Source organism: Oryx dammah, unplaced genomic scaffold (assembly GCF_014754425.2).
Source record: "Oryx dammah isolate SB20612 unplaced genomic scaffold, SCBI_Odam_1.1 HiC_scaffold_17, whole genome shotgun sequence".
NCBI lineage: Eukaryota > Metazoa > Chordata > Mammalia > Artiodactyla > Bovidae > Oryx > Oryx dammah.
Genome location: NW_024070201.1, coordinates 61,076,654 through 61,100,549, shown reverse-complemented (window position 1 = coordinate 61,100,549; position 23,896 = coordinate 61,076,654). Strand labels below are relative to the sequence as shown.

The following is a 23,896-nucleotide window of genomic DNA, read 5'->3' as shown; positions in this document are numbered from 1 at the left end:
GCTGAGCTTCTTTAAAACAATTATTTTGAGTTCTTTGTCAAGTAGTTCATAGATCTCTAATTCTTTGGGGTCAGTTACTAGAAATTTGCAAAGTTCCTTTGGTGGTTTCATGGTTCCTTGATTTTCATGTTCCTGTAGTCCTTTGTTGGTATATGTGCATTGAAGGAGCGGTGTTTTTGGACTAGCTCTGGTGAGTATGAATCTTGACCTACTGGTGGGTGCGAGAATGCTAGTTGAGTAGGGTATGTGGTGCTACCAGCTGTAGTGCTGGGTCAGGCAGCTCTGACTTGGTTTGGGAGCAGTGGTGCCTCTGGCTCCAAGAAAGAGCACAGTGGCCTGGGCTCCAGGGAGCTCCATCAACTCAAGTAGGTATGGACATAGCAAAGACTGTTAAGAGTCCTTGGAGGTGAAGTTCGCTCATGTCCATGGTAGTGATAAGGGCTGTTGAGGTCTTTGGTGGTGAAGGCTGCTGGTGTCTTCCTGCTCTCCTTTTCTCCCATTTGGGGAGAGTTGTGGTTGAGGGCATTTCTGTTGGCACCAAGCTGTGTGAACCTAGAGGATGGAATGACACAGATGAATTGCTGTCTATACTTTTCTGTTTGGACATCCTTGTGTTTTGGTGCTCTACTGGGTTCCTGCAGCTTCTTAATTGTACTCCAGAGGTCTTCCAGAAATGTTTTCATTCATAGGTACTTGTTAAGTCATGTGGAGGAGGTGGAATTGGGGGGAAAGGACTAGGTCCTCCTGATCTACCATCTTTCTGATATCACGCCTGTGAATTCTTTATTTCTCAGAAATAAGCCCTTTTTGTTTGTGTTCTGGGCTTCAGATGTTTTTTTCAGTTTGTCATTTGTATTTTGATTTTGTTTGACTTTTACCATTTGCTATAAATTATTTTCCTTTTATGGCTTTTGAAGTTTGTCATGGTTAGAAAGGCATTCACAACTACAAAGTTATAAAAAGGATTTTCCCATGTTTTCTTTTATTACATCTATGTACTCAAATTTTACATTATATCTTTGATCAATTTGAAGTTTATCTTTTGTAACACAGTATAAGATATGGATCTAAGTCTATATTTTTTCAGGTTATTAAGTTGTCTTAATACTGTTTAGATTCTCCTCATTTGAGATATTAAGCAATTTTTATTTTGAATTTCCTCAGTTACTTTGATGTAACAAAGTAAATAAAAATTAAGTAAAACAAAATGTCAATGAGTTCCAAGAAGAATGTTTTCAGTAAAAAGAAGGGCATGGATTCTGTTCATCAGATTGGATGAATAAGAGGCTGGAAGATACTGATATGGTAAAAAGTCCTTATATTTTGTTTCAACAACAACAGCAATGCAACAACAAAGCAGTAAGTGATTAGAAACTCCAGAGAAAACAGATTACTCTATAACTAGGATATAAAGTAAATTACAGTTCAGAGTGGTTTTGAGCAATTGATGGGTTAAAATAAAAGAGAAGATATTTAGGTCCTGACCCTAGTAAAATCATCCTTCATATAGCATATTGGTCCCAGAAAAAATATAGTATTAACATCCTGTTAGGTTTTGCATTAAAAAAATCTGTATTGTTTTTAATGATGTACACTGTTGAATTCTCATTTTTTTAGAATTAACCTATAAGCAAAGCATGGAAGACTTAATTATGGTTACATAATAAAATTTAAATGTTACTAACCTTGTTGATGAAAAACTAAAAATGTAGGGAAATGAAGTTGATGGTGATATCCAGAAATATTCTTTAAAATAGATGGAAAAGAAATAGAAGTTTAAGGCTACTATTTAAAGTTTATGTAGTTACACAGTTTAGTGATTCTTTTCATACCTCAGATATTTAGTTAAAAATGATCCCAGTAGAGAAATTTTAAAAATTGTTATTGTAGTTGAGTAAACAAATTACTGTTCAGTTCAGTTCAGTTCAGTCACTCAGTCGTGTCTGACTCTTTGTGACTCCATAAATCACAGCACGGCAGGCCTCCCTGTCCATCACCAACTCCTGGAGTTCACTCAAACTCACATCCATCAAGTCGGTGATGCCATCCAGCCATCTCATCCTCTGTCGTCCCCTTTTCCTCCTGCCCCCAGTCCCTCCTAGCATCAGAGTCTTTTCCAGTGAATCAACTCTTCGCATGAGGTGGCCAAAATACCAGAGTTTCAGCTTTAGCATCGTTCCTTCCAAAGAACACCCAGGACTGATCTCCTTTAGGATGGACTGGTTGGATCTCCTTGCAGTCCAAGGGACTCTCAAGAGTCTTCTCCAGCACCACAGTTCAAACGCATCAATTCTTCGGTGCTCAGCTTTCTTCACAGTCCAACTCTCACATCCATACATGACTACTGGAAAAACCATAGCCTTGACTAGACGGACCTTTGTTGGCAAAGTAATGTCTCCGCTTTTGAATATGCTATCTAGGTTGGTCATAACTTTCCTTCCAAGGAGTAAGCGTCTTTTAATTTCATGGCTGCAGTCACCATCTGCAGTGATTTTGGAGCCCCCCAAAATAAAGTCTGACACTGTTTCCACTGTTTCCCCATCTATTTCCCATGAAGTGATGGGACCGGATGCCATGATCTTCGTTTTCTGAATGTTGAGCTTTAAGCCAGCTTTTTCACTCTCCTCTTTCACTTTCATCAAGAGGCTTTTTACTTCCTCTTCACTTTCTGCCATAAGGGTGGTGTCGTTTGCATATCTGAGGTTATTGATATTTCTCCTGGCAATTTTGATTCCAGCTTGTGCTTCTTCCAGCCCAGCCCTATTATAACTATTTTAAAAGACTCTCTAATGTGTTTTTTTTTTAACAGAGTCTTAAACTGGGCATAACATCTCTTTTTTTCTGGATAAATCCTGAAAAAGTATTACATTTTTTTTCTACTAAAATGTTGTCAATCTAGAAATATATCAATTTTGTTATAAGTGCTTTGTTCTTTTAGTACTTTTTCTTAAATTGTTTCATTTGGTACCACTTATGCATGTTTAATTATCAGATAATACAATGAGTGTTTTCAAAGCAAAAGAAATTTCTTCATATGGATGGCCTGAATCAGTGCAAGAGCTGTAAGGATTTCTTTTACCTTGTTCAATCTGAGACGTAGTACAGGTGATATATATGTTACTTCATGATCTGCTGAACATGGTATATGAACAGTGTAGAACAGTGAAGATACTTCTGGTATTTCTCCTCCAAGTTAAAAAAAGTTCCTGTTCAATTGTGGCTCTTACATAAATCCATTGAAAGTGAAGTCACTCAGTGTGTAGGCAAAGGAAATTCACAGCCTCCTAACCATCTTGTAGCAACTTCTTTTCCTCCTTTACTTAGATTGCTACTTTTTCCCTTTTTGAAGGTCATGCCTACCATGTACTCCATGATAAAGAACCCAGCTGCCAATGCAACTGCCAATCCAAAGGCTGGTTTGATCCCTGGGTTAGGAAGATCCCCTGGAGAAGGAAATGGCGACTCACTCAAATATTATTGCCTGGAAAATTCCATGAACAGAGGCGCCTGGAGGGCCCCAGTCCATGGGGTTACAAAAAGTCAGACACATGTTAGCAATTGAGAGTTCACGCATGCACCATGTGCTAGATGGCAGGAAAAACAAATCAAATTACCTTTTTTTGAAAAGCTCATAGCCAAGCAACTCTGCCTACTGAATTCTAAAACAAAACGAACAGACAGAAAACCACAAAACAAAAAGCTGAATTATTTTTGCTTTAATAGATTCTTTGAATGTGTTTAATTTCTACTTAAAATGGTACCTTGTTATTTGATTTTAAAGAGATTAGTTAGAGCAGGGCAACCTGCTTATATCTAAGTTAGTTGACAAATTAACCTTTATGTAAACAGTATCCCTAAGGCTAAATAGATTTTGCTGGGTGTCCTGGAGATTTTAAGTAAATTATTTCTGCCTAGTAAAGACTGACCACATGATCCCGTGGTTCCTGAGCCTTGATTTTTCCTTAGGTAAAATGAGGAAATTGAAATACATCAGCATTTCCCAAACAAGACCATTTTGTGAAGCAATAACATATCTACATTCTCTACGCTGAATACCATGAGTAAGGAAATTTGGGAAAGGTCTTTATTCTCCTTCCCAGAAGAGGCACGAATAAAAGAGCACAGATAGAAGCTGGTAAATACTGGGAGTAATGGGATAGATGACTTACAAGATTTTCAGCACTAATGCTCTGATATTTTGTTGCTTCACTAAATTTTAAACTTACTGAATTTATAAACTAAGATGTTAATTCCTCTCATAGAACTGGAGGCATATTTAACACATAATGTGTTATTTCTACTATTGAATTCTTGTCTTACTAGGTCTTACCTAACAACAGTGATAAAAAGGAACTAAATTCCTGGAGCTTTGAGTGTATACATTTATCCATAAGGAACTCTTAGATATTTGGATAATTTTGTAGTTTGGAGAATCATAAATTTACAGAGATGTTAGAAATACATTGTTCTTGTTCAGTTGCTAAGTTGTATCCAACTGTTTGTGACCTCATGGACTGTAGCACATCAGGCTTCCCTGTCCTTCCCTACTTCCTGGAGTTTGCTCAAACTCATGTTTGTTGAGTCAGTGATGCTATCCAACCATCTCATCCTCTGTCACCCCCTTCTCCTGCCCTCAATCTTTCCCAGAATCAAGGTCTTTTCCAATGAGTTAACTCTTTGTATCAGGTGGCCAGAGTATTGGCACTTCGCCATCAGTCATTCCATGAATATTCAGGGTTGATTTCCTTTAGGATTGACTGGTTTGATCTCCTTGCAGTCCAAGAGACTCTCAAGAGTCTTCTCCAACATCACAGCTCAAAAATATTAATTCTCCAGTAATTTTGCATTACAGAATGTATTTTTCTGAATGATTTAAAAGTAATATGCCAATCTGATGCCCTATCTCCCCCAATACTGTACTGTCTCTCCTATAATCAAGGACATTCTCCTGCAAAACCATAACACAACCATAAAATCTTAAAGTTAATTTTGATATATAGTTGTAATCTAATTCTCACGTTCCATTCAGGTTTTACCAGTTGTCTTAGCAAAAGGATCCAGTTTAAAATCTTACATTACTCTTAGCTGTCATGTCTCTTTGATCTCTTTTAGTCTGTAACAGTTCCCCAGTCTTTGCATGAGTTTTATGCCTTTGAAACTCTTGAAGATCATAGACCAGTTATTTTGTAGAATGTCCCCCAATTTCTATTTGTATGATACTTCTTCATGAATAGAATCAGTTTATGCACTTTTGGCAGGAATATTACAGAAATAAGGCCTTGCTCCTATAATTTAATCCTGTCAGATAATTGGTTATTTCAGTTATTTTATTTCGATGCTCAGATTGTCGTTAGTTTGGCCAGTAGCTATCCATTCAGGCTGATTTTTTAGCCTTATGGACATGTCTTTATCATTCTTTAGTGTTTTCTTGCTCTTAGGTAAAAACAAAATATACCAGGATCACCTTGTAGTTTAACTAACCTTGACTTAGAATAAATCATTTCTCAACGTTGCCCTGGTTCCTTTCAGTGTAAAATGGAATGTAGACATGCAGATCTCAGCATTGTTATATTCATTACTATTGGGGTGTCACTGGTCTCAGACCCTGTCAATGGACAGAGCTAGGGAATTGATGTATGTATTTATATACACACAAATATATAAACATGCATTTATAATTATGTTTCTTTATCAATCTATATATGTCAAAAACCATGAATTCACATTACTTCCAATTCTAATCCAAAACCCAAGGTTAATTTTATTTCCCTTCCATATTTATATATTTCCTTTCTTTTACAGTAAAATACGACTTTATTCTTAATAGATTTACTTATTTGATAAATTACCCTATATGTGACCAGGCTACCATTCTACTACTCCTTCCTTCCTAATGTGGATACCCTCTTTTCCCTGCTTCAACTCTGACACCTGGATCACCCTTTTTCAACACTTCCTACTAACCACTTTGTTCAGCTTTTGACTCCCCACAGTAAATTGCCTCACCATTCAGGCCTGATTTCGCTGTTCTGGAATGCTGCTGCCATGACCCTTTCACTTCTTCCCCACCTAATGAACTTGGGACTGATTTGTTCAGGAATGTGAGAAGTTAAATATTTTTATCACAGTATTTAAAAAAATTTATTCCCAAGTAACATAAATCTAGTTAATGGAAAATTAATGGGAAAACAGATTTGCTCTAAACAAATGTACTTTACAGTCAATTTTTCATAAAATTTTCCATAAAGTGAGGGATAACTAGGAAAACATTTGTACTTTATCTTTGAAATTGCCTTCTATAGTTAATACATTAATTAGTCTTAGTATCTTTTTGATCCTGTGTTAGAAAGATGCCTATATCTGATCTTGTAAGCCCATTTTATGTGATTTCAGAATGAAAAATCATTATATAGAACATCCATAAAAATTTCATGTCAGTCTAGTTACGTTACTTTCAGATTTGACTTGTCATAGGGATGCAGCTACACGATAGTTTTTTAAGTTGGGAAGTGCTCTAGAGGTGTTAATAAAATAGAGTTGTGAGTCATGATTCAGAAAGAATAAAAGGGATATTAATGCAGGATATTAATGTTTCAAGGACAGTGACCTGAAGAAATTTGGTAAATTTGCTCTGTTTATCAGTTTTTTCTTTGGTGAATGGTAGCTGTATTAGTGAGGGTTCACCTGGGAAACAGAACCAATCAGTTCAGTTCAGTTCAGTTGTTCAGTCGTGTCTGACTCTTTGTGACCCCATGAATTGCAGCACGTCCGGCCTACCTGTCCATCACCAACTCCCTGAGTTCACTCAGACTCAAGTCCATCAAGTCCGTGATGCCATCCAGCCATCTCATCCTCTGTCATCCCCTTTTCCTCCTGCCCCCAATCCCTCCCAGCATCAGAGTCTTTTCCAATGAGTCAACTCTTCACATGAGGTGGCCAAAGTACTGGAGTTTCAGCTTTAGCAACATTCCTTCCAAAGAACACCCAGGACCGATCTCTTTTAGAATAGACTGGTTGGTTCTCCTTGCAGTTCAAGGGACTCTCAAGAGTCTTCTCCAACACCACAGTTCAAAAGCATCAATTCTTCAGCGCTTAGCTTTCTTCACAGTCCAACTCTCACATCCATACATGACCACTGGAAAAACTTTAGCCTTGACTAGATGGACCTTTGTTGGCAAAGTAATGTCTCTGCTTTTGAATATGCTGTCTAGGTTGGTCATAACTTTCCTTCCAAGGAGTAAGCATCTTTTAATTTCATGGCTGCAGTCACCATCTGCAGTGATTTTGGAACCAATATTACACACACACACACACGTGCACACACATGTGTACACACACACACGCGGGCACACACACACACGCTTCCCAGGTGGTACTACTGGTAAAGAACCCACCTGCCAGTGCAGGAGAGAAGTAAGAGATGCAGGTTCCATCCCTGGGTCAGAAATATACCCTGGAGGAAGAAATGCCAACCCACTCCAGTATTCTTGCCTGGAGAACCCCATGGGCAAAGGAGCCTGGCAGGCTACAGTATATAGCGTTGTAAAGAGTTGGACATGACTGAAGTGACTTAGCCCGCATATATCTATATCTGTAGAGATGATATGTGGAATTGACTCACATATTCACACATTCACACAATTTGGAGGCAGAAAAGTGCTGTGAAAACTGAAGGTGTAATTCTAGTCTGAGTTCCAAGGATTGTCTCTTTTTTTTCCCCTTATTTTTCTAGGTGGGCTTCCCTGGTGGCTCAGCTGGTAAAGAATCCACCTGTAATGTGGGAGATCTGGGTTTGATCCCCAGGTTGGGAAGATACCCTGGAGAAGGGAATGCCTACCCACTCCAGTATTCTGGCCTGGAGAATTCCATGGACTGTATAGTCCATAGGGTCTCAAAGAGTCGGACACGACTGAGAGACTTTCACTTCACTTAACTTCTACCCTTTTACTTTTCTTTTGTCTATTTCCCCTAAAAAATACTGTGATCTCGTCCAGTGTCTTTTCTTTAAAACAGGATCTACATGCAAAGGGCTTCCAAATGTTTATCTCCAGCTCCATATGCAGCCTGGATTGACTATTGGATGTCTAAAAGACATCTGAAACTTGACATATTCAAAACTAAGTTCCTAAAATCTCATCCCTCTGAAAACTAAATAACTTACTTGTCTTTTTGTTGTTGTTGTTGTTAATTACAACTTCTTTCTTCCTGCCGCAGATTTTTTTTTTTTTAGCTTTTCTCTCAGAGTATATGAAGAATCCAACCACTTCTCACTGTCTTTTACTAACACCCTGGTCCTCTTTTATCATCCTCTTTCATCTCAATTGCAGTCATTTATTAAGTGTTTTTCCTGCTGCCGCTTCTGTTCTCCTTCAGTTTTACCATAACAGAGTGATCCTTTTAAAGAATAAGTTAGGCTATGTCACATTTGTGCTTGCTACTACTCCTCAGTGGCTTCCTGTCTCATTCGGTGCAAATCATTATCATGTGCAACAAGACCTACAGTGGTTTGGTCCTAACCCCTCTCCTACTCTCCTCTGAACTCATTGTTTGCTGTTTTTTTTCCCCTTGCTTACTAAACCTTCCAGCCATATTGGCGTCCTTGCTATTCTATGACTACACAAGACATTTTCTCGCCTTAGGGCCTTTGCAGTTGCTGAAATAATCTTCCTTACTTTCTGTTGAATCTTTACTCATAAGTTGCCCTTTCAGAAAGACTTTCCTGGCCATCTATGTAATCCTCTTCCCTGATTTATTATTTTTCTTAAGCACTTATCAGTATCTAGTAGAGCCATATATTTTAACTTATTTATACTGCTCATTATCTACATTCTCCAGAATTTACACTGGACAGGATTTTTTTGGTCCAATCCTGTACCTTCAATATCTACATGAGTGCTTTACTTATAGTAAGCATTCATTGTTTGTTGAAGAAATGAATCACACATAACTGATCCCACCAAAATGAAATGAAATTATTAACTTACTCAAGGCAGCATGCTGAACAGTTTATTTTATAGGAAGTGTGAAGTAATAAACTCGTTTAAATTTTAACAAATACTAGGTGAATTCAAGTAAATAAGCACTCATACATGGCTTTGTTGTTGTTATTAAGTCGCTCAGTCACGTGTGACTCTGTGACCTCATGCACTGTAGCCCACCTGGCTCCTCTGTCCTGGAATTTCCTGGGCAAGAATACTGAAGTTGGGTTGTTATTTCCCTCTCCAGGGGATCTTCCTGACCCAGGGATCAAACCCACACCTCCTGTATTGGCAGGCAGGTTCTTTACTGCTGAGCAAGCAGAGAAGCACTCATACATGGCTAGTTGGAGCTTAACTTGGCCTACCACTCTGGAGGACTATTATGTGTAATGACAATTGTTAAGTCTATAAAAATGAACACATCTTAGGAGTTCTGCTTCATGGGATTCATTCTGCTAAAATGTATAACTACAGAGTTTTTCTGGTGCAGCATGTTTATTTTTGGTATAGTATGTTTATATGAAAGAAGAATTCTTTCATAGAACTGAAAACTGGGTTCAATTCAGTTCAATTGCTCAGTCGTGTCCGACTCTTTGTGACTCCATGAATTGCAGCATGCAGGCCTCCCTATCCATTACCAACTCCCAGAGTTCACTCAAACTGACATCCGTCAAGTCGGTGATGCCGTCCAGCCATCTCATCCTCTGTCGTCCCCTTCTCCTCCTGCCCCCAATCCCTCCTAGCATCAGAGTCTTTTCCAATGAGTCAAGTCTTCGCATGAGGTGGCTGAAGTACCGGAGTTTCAGCTTTAGCATCGTTCCTTCCAAAGAACACCCAGGACTGATCTCCTTTAGGATGGACTGGTTGGATCTCCTTGCAGTCCAAGGGACTCTCAAGAGTCTTCTCCAGCACCACAGTTCAAACGCATCAATTCTTCGGTGCTCAGCTTTCTTCACAGTCCAACTCTCACATCCATACATGACTACTGGAAAAACCATAGCCTTGACTAGATGGACCTTTGTTGGCAAAGTAATGTCTCTGCTTTTGAATTTGCTCTCTAGGTTGGTCATAACTTTCCTTCCAAGGAGTAAGCGTCTTTTAATTTCATGGCTGCAGTCACCATCTACAGTGATTTTGGAGCCCCCCAAAATAAAGTCTGACACTGTTTCCACTGTTTCCCTATCTATTTGCCACAAAGTGATGGGACCAGATATAAGTCTACAAAAATAGCAGTTTGATAAAACTATGGTAGAAGGTTAAACAGTGGAATACTATGCAGCCATCAAAAACTTGTGTTGTAGATTAATTTGTGATATAAAAATGTTTGCTATATATTAAGTAAAAATAATGTTACAAAATAGTACATATATTATTATTCTACCCACCACTGACTCTTTTTTAAAATACATAGAAAAATACCTGGAAATACCATGGTATTAATGATTGTTATTTCTGGGTCGTGAGATGGTTTTTTTAAGACAACATTTTTCCTTGTGCTTGTCTATTTTATAAAAATTTTTCCAACAAAACAGCTAATATTAAGCAGCAAACCTGCCTAGAACTCTTTGCTGTTCTTCTTGCTTTATTTTTATTCATAGTAGTTGTCACTCTCTAATTTCCATACTTTTTGCTTATATTTTATTGTCTGTCTCCCACCACCCCCACTAGGCAGAAAGCTTGTTAAGAAGAGGGACTTGGTTTGCTGTTGTATCCCAGGATCCTAGGAAAATGGCTGGCATATAGTATTTGCTCTATAAATATGTGTTGAATAAATAAATAAATGTATTTTGTTATGAGAAGTAAAGTTATGGTAAATAACACTTTGAAAAAATGTCATTGGAAATAAGTGCATAGAAGATAAATGTCATATAGCATACAATTTTAGGTTCAGAAGGAATTTATAGAAAATAGCTAAAAATTTTTAATGAAGTTTTTTCTTCTTATTTTATTCAAGGTTTCTAAATATTCTTTACAGAAGAAAGTGAGTGAAATGGTAAGGAAATTTCAAAATATTTACCCACTCACCCCAAATTGGAGAAGGCAGTGGCATCCCACTCCAGTATTCTTGCCTGGAAAATCCCATGGATGGTGGAGCCTGGTAGGCTGCAATCCATGGGGTCACTTAGGGTCGGACACGACTGAGCGACTTCACTTTCCCTTTTCACTTTCATGCATTGGAGAAGGAAATGGCAACCCACTCCAGTGTTCTTGCCTGGAGAATCCCAGGGACAGGGGAGCCTGGTGGGCTGCTGTCTCTGGGGTCGCAGAGTCAGACACGACTGAAGTGACTTAGCAGGAGCAGTAGCAGCACCCCAAATTAGTACATAATGTATACAATATTTTTGTCAAGTTAATGTGATACTTATAGTAAAAAGGAGTCGAAACTGGATATTGATACCCATTTTAAAGGACTGAATTATAATTTCAGATGTAGCTTAAATGAATTATTTCACAAATTTATTTCCAGTTTACACAGTGTTTACGTGTGTGTGTGTGTTAGTCACTCAGTCTTGTCTGAATCTTTGTGACCCCATGGCCTGTAGCCTGCCAGGCTCTTCTGTCCATGGGATTTCCCAGGTAGGAATACTGGAGTGGGTTGCCATTCCCTTCTCCAGGGGATCTTCTCAACCCAGGGATCGAATCTGGGTCTCCTGCATTGCAGGCAGATTCTTTACCATCTGAGTCACCAGGGCTCAGTGTTTACATATGATGAAATAAGTTTAACATAGTTCCTGGATTATTGGTAGAGGTCTGTATCAAAATTAAACAACAAAGAAGTGAAATCAGAACTGTAAATCCCTTACTTTAATGATGTCTTTTATAGGTATTTGTGTAAACATGTAATTATTTTTAGCCTGAAAAATTGAAATAACGTGAAGTAACATTTGAATACTGCACTTAAGATATGGTACTCATCCTTTATCATTCAACAAGTGTATGTTTGTTGCACATTCCTCTTATGTAATATATTAAAATTAATATTTGCATTTTTACAATAATATTTTAGGAAATATTTACTTTGATTTTGTCTCTATCCCTATTTGATACAAAAGAATTTTTTCTCTATATTTTTGACTGAGCAAAATCCTCCCATATCCACTTATATCTTAAGAGGACTTTTTGGGTATCTTTATGCTATTTCATTCTCTTTGGAGCAGACTATAAGGCAAGTGAAACTAATTTTTGAGTAAGGTTTGTCTATTATATCTATGAGAAGTAAGAAATGAGAAATCACTCCTTATGACATTGAATACAAAAATATAAAGTAAATATTTTGCTTATTGAAATGTTTTGATGGGTTAGAAAATAAAAGCCTCAGAGAGATTGCTAAGCTTGATTGAATAAAAGATCTGAAAATTCTGTCACTATTCAACTGGAAAGACTAAAGATAATATTGTCAGACTCTTTTAAACTATGATTTTAATTAAGGAGCTGAAAAACTAGATTCCGGTTTAGCTTTAAGTACCATGACATTTGTACTGAAAGTCATCTTCAACGCTACAGTGGTTTTACACAAAATATAGTGAAATTGAATAATGTACCCTCTGACCTGGGAGATAAGGCTACAAGTTAAAAGATCAAAGGCAACATAAAATGTGTTTTGTTTTATTCCACTTTAAAATTTCATCAGATAGATAGTTGTAATCCTAAGAAGAAATGGAAACATGCAGTATACTTGTGATAGTTTTTCGTCAATTTTGCGCATTATATTATTGTGAATTAAGATTCTTAAGAACCTACTAAAATGATATTTGAATTATAGTTATAATTTTTTCTGACATTTCAAGGCATTAAATGAATCACATTGCATTAAAATTATTTTATATATTGATAGGTACACAATATTTTATGCCAATTCTGGCAGACTCTGTATTTTAGATGATTGACTTAAAAGTTAAAAATAATCTTTTTAAAAACACTTTTATTTTTCATTTTACATAATTCTTATATAGTTCAGGTGACTTAAAAAAAAAACACATTTGTTTATTTATTTTTGGCTGTGCTGAGTCTTCATTGCTGAGTAGAATTTTATCCAGTTGTGGTGAGCAGGGGCTAGTTTCTAGTTGCAGTGTGCAGCTTTCTCATTGCAGTGGCTTCTGTTATGGAGCATTGGCTCTGGGGTGTGTGGTCTTCAGTACACACTGTGGCACATAAGCTCAGTAGTTGAGCCTTGAGGGCTCCAGAGCACAGGCTCAGTCATTGTGCATGGGTTTAATTTGCTCTGCAGCATGTGGGATCTTCCCAGATCAGATTCTGAACCTTGTTTCCTGCATTGGCAGGCAGATTGTTTCCCACTGAGCCACCAGGAAGTAGTAAACAGTGTTCAAAAATCCAATTAATTTTATTCAGATTAGCACATTATCTTTTTATATTACTTGACTGTGCAAGACCGGAAAAAGATAGTCATTTGTGTCAAGGCAGGACTTTGGGAAGCAGTTGATAAAAGTTGTGTCCCAAAAGAAATCATTTAAAAATAGTACTAATCTAATGTTATAAAGAAGTTCATGATTTCCTATAGGCAGGTTCTTAACTGTTAGTAAAATTCTGTCTTGTGGGAATTCAGTAAGGTGATTTTCATGTAGTGGGGGCATATCTCTAGATAAATTAACTCAATTATGAATGGAAAGATTCATCTGTCTCTAAAAGTACCAAAACTTTCTCTTGAACAAATGATCGTATTGATTATTACCAATAAGACAAATACAACAAAATATGGTAAAAAAATAAACTATCGAACATCAAATTAATTGATTTGGTCATTGATGAAAATCTTTCCTGTCGAACATCAAATTAATTGATTTGGTCATTGATGAAAATCGTTCCTGTTTGGTATAGGTGACTACGTTGTGTAACTGAGTAACCAATAGAACTAATGAACAAAATAAAAACTTATCTAACCATCTCTTAGTTATAGTTTATTTCTTTTTTGTATATTACTTTTCCTCTAAAGAAAAGACTTATAAGAAGGATTTAATTTTCTTTATTAAATTATAACAAAATTTCAGCATTGAAGGTTTTGATGAGATTTGTAATTACCACATATTTTCATTCAGAGTAGAATATTTTTAGACTAAAGATTTGTCTGGAAATAATCTTTGTGATTATAATATTATATATATCTGTACATATAAAATATGTAACTTTAGTGTTTTTAAGTTGTGACCAAAAAGGTGAAAATATCTTAAGGTTACCATGAGTTTTTTAAAAGTGAATTTTATAGCCCATTGAGTTATTTTGTTTTTATATTGAAGAAATTGAAAGGTAATTTGCAAAATGAGGAAATATATAAAGTTTATTTATAAGTATATAAATAGAATGAGGAATATATAAAGTTTGGTTTTGGGTTTTAAATCTTTTTGTTCAGAATTTATTTATATGAACTAATTGTTCATTTATTTCCTTATAGAGACTTTTCAAATCAGTCTCTATAAGGAAACAAGAAAGGAGAAAATAAGCAGCTTTGCTTTATTAGTAAGTATAGTTGTAGAAAGTTGAGTGTAAATGTTATTTTAAAGTTATTTCTATTTTAAGTGCCTTAAGGGTCTTTTAAGTAAACTTTTAGACCACACACATATAGACACACACACAATACACACACATGCTCATAATTATGTATGTGCTGTTTTCCTCTAATCTTGATTTTCAAAGATTAAATTTGTTTAAAATATATATGTATTTAGAAAGCAGTAAATCCTGACATCATTTTCTTGTGAACAGTCTTTGCATTTATTAGTAAAATTGTGTGAAAGAGAAAACAAGTTGACACAATTCACAGAGTTAAAAAGAACAAAAACAGTATATACTCAGTGATTTCTTAGTCATAATCTTTATTATGGTACCATCTGGTGGCTCAGATGGCGAAGAATCTGCCTGCATTGTTGGAGACCTGGGTTCGATCCTGGGCTGGGAAGATCCCCTGGAGAAGAGAATGGAAACCCACTTCAGTATTCTTGCCTGGAGAATTCCATGGACAGAGGAACCTGGTGGGCTATAGTCATGGGGTCACAAAGAGTTGAACACAACTGAGCAACTAGCACACACACGTATATAATGTTATAACAGCACCATCACTATAGTTGTATTATTCTTTATAATGTTCTTAAGTTTCTCAGGCAGGTGTTACCAGTCTACTTTTTGTTGTTGCTTCCCAAAGAATTTAAACTGTTGACAGTCATGCAGTTAGTGGCAAACTGCCCTCTTCATCTCAAAACTAAATCAAGGTAACCAACTAGGTTCTTATGTGAACAGTCCTACAGGGTCCTATATGAGCCAGTGAGCTATAGATGCCTGCTGTGATTTTGAAAGACTTTATAGCATTTATCATGGCCATTGAATAGACTAATTGTATTTGAAAATCAGAAGTTGTGTCATGCAGAACAAATGAAACTGTGTTTTAATTCAACTTTGGCTTCAAGCAAAGAATGTTGAAATAGGGTATATCACAAACTAGAAATGGCAATCCACTCCAGTACTCTTGCCTGGAGAATCCCATGGAGGGAGGAGCCTGGTAGGCTACAGTCCATGGGGTCGCAAAGAGTCAGACACGACTGAGCGACTTCACACACACACACACACACACACACACACACACACACACAATGTGTATACAGGTCTATGTATGTAGAGAATACCTATGAACTCACTTTAATCTTTGCTGCATTTTTTTTTTTTTTTTGGCTGCACTATGCAGCATGCAGGATCGTAGTTCCCCAACCAGGGATCGAACTTGTGCCCCCTACAGTGGAAGTGCAGAGTCCTAACCTCTGGACTACCAGGGAATTACCCTTTGCTGCATTCTTAATTATCAGGATTAGTTAACCTTTGCTGGCATTGACAGTATTAATGTCTGATTATATGTAGTGGACAGTATTCTCATAAAGGCTATATGAAAATTGATCTGACTTATAGATTGAGAGAATTCCTTAAATTGAAAAAAATGTTTTTAGATCAATCTTTAGTGAAATTGTATTGGGTTGCTATACATTTCCTGAAAGGAGTGTAATTCTCTGAGTTCAGTTCAGTCGATCAGTCGTGTCTGACTCTCTGCGACCCCATGGACTGCAGCATGCTAGACTTCCCTGTCCATCACCAACTCCTGGAGCTTACTCAAACTCATATTCGCGATGCCACAAACTCACATCCATGATGCCATCCAACCATCTTATCCTCTGTTGTCCCCTTCTTCTCCCACCTTCTTTCCCAGCATCAGGGTCTTTTCCAGTGAGTTGGTCCTTCACATTAAGTGGCCAAAGTAGTGGAGTTTCAGCTTCAGCATCAGTCCTTCCAGTGAATATTCAGGACTGATTTCCTTTAGGATGGACTGGTTGGATCTCCTTGTAGTCCAAGGGACTCTCAAGAGTCTTCTCCAACACCACAGTTCAAAGGCATCAATTCTTTAGCACTCAGCTTTCTTTGTAATCCAACTCTCACATCCATACATGACTACTGGAACAATAATAACTTTGACTAGATGGACCTCTTAGAGAATTAAGTGGTATTTTAGAGGAACAGAATATGGGTCATCATTTTTCATTGTTTAGTTATTGATAATAGTGACTGCGTAGGTAAGCATAAGTGGAAAAGGGCATAGCAACCCATTCCAGTCTTCTTGCCGGGGAAATCCCATGGACAGAGGAGCCTGGCAGGCTACAGTCCATGGGATCGCAAAGAGTCAGACACGACTGAAGCGACTGTACAGGTAAGCATAAGATCTCAGGAGTAAGTGTACTTGTCAATTTGTTTGAATTTATGACCCTGCATGCTTAATTCAAATGACTTAAGTAGTGGATTTGAAAAGCCCATAGAAGTACATGAAAAAAATTTAACTGATCTTTTAGAAACATTGCCAGCTTATCATTTTGCTTAAAATCATTTAAAAAAAAATCTTTGTAAAGATGTTCACCAGATTTGCCAAGTTAATATAGTTAGGTACAACTTAAATTATCACATATATTCCTTATTAATATTACAGAGGGTTATTCTTATTCCAAATAAAAACTAGTTATTCTATTGAAGGCACCTTTATCATTTAAGGAATAATAATAACAAAACATTATACTGTACTTGTTATGTAACAGGCTCTTGTTTTAGTGCTCTGTATGTATTATTAATAATTTGTGTTATCTTCACAACTCTATGAGGGAGATGCTGTTATAATCTATTTTAAAGACAGGGTAGATTATTTTCCCAAAGTCACACAGCAACTAAATTACAAAGGCAAGATTTAAACACAGGCAGACTATCTTTTGACCACTTTACTATACTGCCTGTTTTTTGGTGTTAAGCAGTATAAAATGGCTCTGTTTAACTTATGCGAAAGTAAATTAGGCAGAGACACAATCAGAGAGACAGGAATAGTTTTGAAAATGAACAGGGACCAGCTTAATACCAGAGTTTGTGAAGCAGGATGTAGGAACCCAGAACAGAGGTCTCATATCAGTCTGGATAGGGTCACCAATGAACTTCTTTAGTTTTATGGTCTCTTTTGCTCACAAATGAAATTCCAATAAAGTAGAAATCAGTTGGTTTATTTGGGGTAATATGCCCTACACTTTACTAGGGAAGTATAGGAGCCTGTGAATTTTAGTCCTACTAGATTGTAATGAAGAAGTATTTCAAATAAATACTTGAAATTGTGTTACTTTTGTGTAAGGGAAATAGATGCTGGCTAGGTAAATCTAACAAATTGCCAGTGTTGGAACTGTATGAGATAACAGTTCACTCAGAAAGTAATTACTGAGTACTTGTTGATGGGCCTACATTGTTCTTTGTTTTTCATCTCTCAATAGAAACGAAAGCATGTGGCAGAAATGAATGAAAGTTACGAAGCCAATCAATGATTCTGCTAATGCCAAAATAAAAAACTTTTGAAGAGTGTTACTGATTCTGTTAACATAATATTTCTTTTAAAAACTTTAAGTCATTTTTCTAAGTATGGAAAGACAGGCTCCTTTAGTTGAAGGCAGTGAAGGCCCACATTATATTATATTGATACATAGGGTCCAGTTTTTACCAACTATGTCTCCCAGCTTAAGTTAACTTTCTGTTATGTTATATTGTCTCCCTGTCACTAATAGATATTGTTTTTATGATTCCATTTTTAACACAGTGGGAAGGTGCTATATCATTAAAATTAATTTCAAAAAAATTATCTGAGTTTTGATAATGCATATTATGATTATGCCAGCAAATTTAGAGAAAAATTTATTTCCTAAATTGTCAAAAGTATTCTTTAATAATATTCGCCTCACTTTGCTTAGTGCTGTACTGAACTAATTAACTTTTCTATAAACAACCGACTTTTTTAAAATATCATAAACAAGGGAAATAAAATTTTAAGTGACTATTTTGTTATAGGAAAAAAAAGCTTTAATTTTACCTAGATTTAGAAATATCTGTTAACATTTTCTCCCTAAGGTATACTCAGAGACTTTTTCATGACATATTTATGTTAATAACAATAGTTATTAAAAATGATAAATTTCTATATATGTCTAATAAATGTGTATATATATGTATGTATGTCTTATATATGTAGAACATTTAAAATAACTCTTCAAAATAGGAACAGAAAGTCCAGTTACATCTTCTGGCTAAAGAAGATCATCAGAAGCAACTGAATGAAATTGAGAAATACTATACTATAATAACAGGTCAATTTGGATTGGTAAAAGAGAATCATGAAAAGTTAGAACAAAATGGTAGGTTACATCTTACTTAAACTTACATATTTAATAGAAAATGTTTAAATGGACTTATTTATAATGAATAAATTGAATTTATCTGATACTGATAATAGTAAATGGCAGTTTAATTAACATTATTAAATTCAGCAATAACTAAATATATATATCATTAAGGTCATTTTCCTTGTCCATGTTAATAGTATTTCCTTAAAATGTACATTGAAATAACGTTTTCCTAAGTGTCTTTCATGTTACAGTACAGGAAGCAATACAGTTAAACAAAAGACTTTCGGCTTTAAATAAAAAGCAAGAATCTGAGATACACAGTTTAAAGAAGGTATGATTGATATAATTTTTTGTATTATATAAAAATTGACCTAACATAATTAGTCTTATAAAATAATATCAGAAAAGTTGGATAGTTTTATTTGTGAAAGATAAAGAAAATGTTTTAAATACAGATTTGTAAACTTTGAGTTAAGATTTCAATAAGTGTAATGAATGAATTTGTTCTAACCCACTTAAAATATTGTTTCTTTGACTCATGACTAGTGGCAAACATTTTTATGGTGACATGTATCATCAATAAGCATTTGCTGTATGTTAATCTCATTAGCACCATTCATTCATTCAATATTTGAGTAGCTCTCTATGTGCCAGGTACTATATGGCACTGAGGATACAGATATGAAGAAAATAAACATGTTCCTGCTTTGCTGAGTTATAGTCCAATGGAGGAGTTATATATAAAACAGTCACACATAAAATAATTTAAAATTGTTGTAACTGATATGAAGAAAAATAAAGGATGTGATGATATTTTCATAGGTGACTTTATTACATTGGAGGTAAAGTGGTGGGGGAGGGAAGAGATTAATAGTTCAGGCAAAGGAACGGCAAAAGCCTTGATAAGGGGAAGAGTTTAGTATATTTAAGGAACTAGAAAAAGTCTGGTATGGCTGGAGCAGTTTGAGTGAAGGAGTGCATTGGATATTTATTGGTTGCTTACTGAGCATCAATATCCCCTTTGTCTTTCCTAAACTTACGCAGATTCTTGTTTTGATGCCTCCAACTTGAGAGAGGAACCCTAAATTGGCAGAAAGCCATAAACATATTTCATTACTCTAGCCACAATCATTGGTTCAGGAATAGATAAATGACCTTAGCCAATGGTTATAAACCAGGAAGAATGTAAGCCCTTCTGGGGCTGGCAGTCATACAATCATGAGAAGCTAAAAAGGAGCAACCTGAAGATACGGATGCCAGATTTCTGTGATGTAAAGAAACCTGTTCTTTGATGACATTTATGAGTTCCTGAATGGATCAACCCTATATTTGCCCTGCCTCTAGACTTTCAGTTTTGTGAGCCAGTGAATCCCTGTTATTTTTTGAAACCAGTTTCATTAGGACTAGTTAAATTTTCCATTATTTGCAACTAAAAATATCTCCTCTGATAAAAGGGGAGAGTGGTATGAGAGGAAAGAGAAGTTAGGCAAGGCCTTTTTATTTTTACTGAGCATGACCTCTTATTTCCTCTCCTAATCTTTTCAAAGCCCTAAATGGAATAATACCACTTTGGACCACCTCCTTATCCCTGAGAGAATTAAGTACCTGTCTTTACTGACACTCAGAAAATCCTTTGGAGCAATCACTAAGTGACATTTAAATGTCTGTGATTTTCTGAAGTTTGAATATGATATACCTGAGTTTAACTTTTTGGTCACATTTTCTTCTTGGTGTTCTCTGAGTTTCTTGCATTGTGGTTTGGTGTGTGACATTAATTTGGGTAAAGTCAATCATCAGTGTTTCAAATATTGCTTCTTTTCCTTCTTTTCTTTTTCTGGTATTCCCATTATGCATGTGTTATAATTTGCCTATGTGACCCTCAACTGATGGATGTTCTCTTATGCCTTTTTCAGTCTTTTTATTTTTAGTTTTCAGTTTTGGGATTTCTGTTGTCATATCCTCAAGCTGAGAGGTTTTTTACTCAGCCATGTCCAATCTACTACTGAGACCAACAAAGGCATTCTTCATTTCTATTGCAGTGTTTTTGATCTGAAGCACTTCTTTTTGATTCTTGTTTAGAATTTACATCCTCTCTTTACATTATCCATCTATTCTCTCATGTTTTGTCTGTTTTTTCTATTAAAGCTTTTAGCATATTAATCATAGTTTTTTAAAAATTCCAAGTCTAATAGTTTTAAATTCCTGCAGTATCTGACTCTGGATCTGAAGCTTGTTTAGTCTCTTCAAACTTTGTTTTTTGCCTTTACTAAAAGGCATGTCTTCTTTGTTGGAAGACAGATATGATATACTGGGTGAAAGGAATTGCAGTTAATAGGCCTATAGTAATATAAAGGTGAGGAGATGGGTGTCTTATGATCAGATGGCCCTGTTGCCCTTGGATTGTGAATTTCACCAGTGTTTCTCAGTCCCTGCCCACCCACCTCATATTGTACAGGATGGTTGGAGAGTTGGATATTACTCTTCCCTCAGGTAGTTTATGTTCAAGTCAAATAGTTTCTCATAAAGGCAGGACTTGTTGATAAGAACAGAATGAGTTGGTGTATTTCAGAATGGTTCCTTTTCCTCCTGCTTCTAGCAGGATGAGTTTTTCACTGTTATTCACTGTGAGAGGACCTTGAAATAAAATGTCACAAAAGTTTGAGGGCCCCCATGAGTGTGTCCTGCTGAATTTTTTAACTCCCAGAATTGTCTGCTCTAAACCTCCAGAAAGTGAAAGTGAAGTTGCTCAGTCGTGTCTCACTCTGTGTGACCCTATGGACTGTAGCCTACCAGGCTTCTCCGTCTATGGGATTTTCCAGGCAAGAATACTGGAGTGGGTTACCATTTCCTTCTCCAGGGGATCTTCCCGACCCAGGGATTGAACCCAGGTCTCCCGCATTGGAGGCAGGCTCTTTAACCTCTGAGCCACCAGGGAAGCCCCTAAGCTTCCAGGAATTAGTCAGTTACAGTTCAGTTTTTCCTACCTTGGCATTGGTGCCTGTGAAGGTTTCTGTTTGATTTTCTATAATCACCTCTCCGTTCCTCTGATTTTTGAGGCAGCAGTTTGTCTTATGACCTCATTTCTTTAGCAGATGTAAGAGGAGTTGTTGATTTTCAGTTTGCTCAGCTTTTTACATGTGGTAGAATCAAATGAAAACTTGTAACTAAGCTTCTTACATGCTGGAGAGAAACTGGAAAACTTTTAAACTGTAATTTTACCAAAATTAAAAATATAAAGATAATTTATTTATAGAGACACAGGCTTAAGTTTTGAGAATCTTCGTGCTACCAGATGAATGACATATACTTTAGTGCATAATTCAAGAAATCAGGAAATTTTACTGCTTTACCTATTCATAGCATTTCAAGGAAAGCAGGACCACTTGGCCTAAAGATTAATGTGACTTCTAAATGCTAAGCTAATATTACAAAGACCATTAATATTTGTAACACTATTATATCTAGTCTTGTTCTTATATATAAAAAAAATGAAAGTGTTAGTCTCTCAGTCGTGTCCAATTCTTTGCCACCCCATGGATTGTAGCCTGCCAGGCTCCCCTGTCCCTGGGATTCTCCAGGCAAGAATACTGGAGTGGGTTGCCATTTCCTTCTCCAATGCATGAAAGTGAAAAGTGAAAGTGAAGTCGCTCAGTCGTGTCCGACTCTTTGCGACCCCATGGACTGTAGCCCATCAGGCTCCTCTGTCCATGGGATTCTCCAGGCAAGAGTACTGGAGTGGGTTGCCATTTCCTTCTAGACTATTGTATTTCTAATGAATAGTTTAAGACCGACCTGTAAAAGGAGTGGAGGTCTATGTAAATCCATGGAGAGTTTCCCATGCTGGATTTATACGAAAAGAGTAAAGAATGTCTGTATACATGAGTAGAATAGTGCTGCTCCTGAGCACACTTGCCCCCTTTTCCTAGATCTTGCCACCTTGTTCAGGGCCGCCTAAATATACTGCTGTGTCACGTGACGGTGGCCTGTGTCACTGTAGAAAGCTTCAAGTCGGTAATCATGCTGCTAAATAGTTCTTGGAAGAGAGATTTGAGAAAAGGGTAAAGTAGGAATGTTACTACCTTTGAGAGTTCCATATTCAAATAGCTGAAAGGATAAGAATTTATTAATGTATTTTAACAGATAGTTTTTAATATTTCAGACATTCTCGATATAAGAATTTTGTGTTTCTTAGTGTAGTCTGGATTTTTAACTTTAAGAAAACTTTTTTTCTGTTTTTCTTCTTTAGAGGCTAATCAAGCCTAGTATTAAAAACATTTTTTTAGATTACTCATTTAAAACTTTTAATCATTAATTTTTCCAAAGTAATTTTTATTTTTCTTTTATGCTGTTGTTTGATTTTGTCCAGGACAGTTATTGGTTTGTGATAAGATGGAATTCTTTTTTTGTGTGTGGAGCAAAGTTAAACAGACCAAACTTAGTTGTTAGATAAAACTAAGTATTACAGTTCTGAATGCTGGGTTCACCATTATGGCAGTCATGAAGGATTCCTGATACTATCTGTGTGCTGCATTCATAACCTCTGCTATTTGTCTGAGTAAACGTCAGAGCACTCAAGGAGATAGTGATATTTAACAGACTACCTCATACCAGAAGAGGAGGGGTAAAGGAGAAAAGGGCATGATATTTATGACTCTAGGAACTATAAGTTGTAATTTAATGAGATCAAAGCATGTGCTGTTTATTTGCTGCACTAACAGCTTTGAATAAAATGGGTAGAAAACAGACAATGTACTAAAAGTTCAGGATATTTAAAAGCTATAAGGGCTATAAAATCAAAAGCATATTTTCAGTAGAAAATCATTTCTTAAATATTTCTGATTTTAATTTAATATGCTCTTAAGATTAAGTAATTATAAGAGAAAAACAAAGACATAAGAAATGAGTTTCTACTTTTGTCAGTTGCATACTGGATTTTTTTCCCCTTCCCTGTCCTTCCCACTTCTCTATTGTTTCATAATAATTATTATAAAAGAATTGATATATTTCAGAGTATCTTCTATAAAACTTAGCTGATTACAACAGTTTATGATTTCAGTTGTTGAAAAATGTAGAAAGACGTAGAAGTTTGTTCCACTTTGTAACCTTGACAGAAGAAAAACTTCTAGAAAACCAACCCTTTTTAAATTTACAGAATTGTAAGATACTATATCTGAATATAAGTTTTAGCCATATATCTTAGTTTAATTATATTTTTATCAATAAGGC

General features: G+C 36.1%; 1 protein-coding gene across 4 annotated transcripts in view; it reads left to right on the top strand.

The window, feature by feature from the left end:
- CCDC73 (coiled-coil domain containing 73) overlaps positions 1–23,896 on the top strand; it is a 150,295-nt gene that overhangs the window by 76,504 nt on the left and 49,895 nt on the right. For 2 of the 4 annotated variants that reach the window (XM_040258957.1, XM_040258960.1), the window contains 3 exons: positions 10,933–10,971; positions 18,544–18,679; positions 18,922–19,001. The exons of 1 other annotated variant lie outside the window; for it this stretch is intronic. In XM_040258957.1, the coding sequence (XP_040114891.1) occupies positions 10,933–10,971; positions 18,544–18,679; positions 18,922–19,001 (255 nt within the window). The remainder of the gene's footprint in view (positions 1–10,932; positions 10,972–18,543; positions 18,680–18,921; positions 19,002–23,896) is intronic. One more of the 4 variants, XM_040258958.1, reaches the window with a different exon arrangement.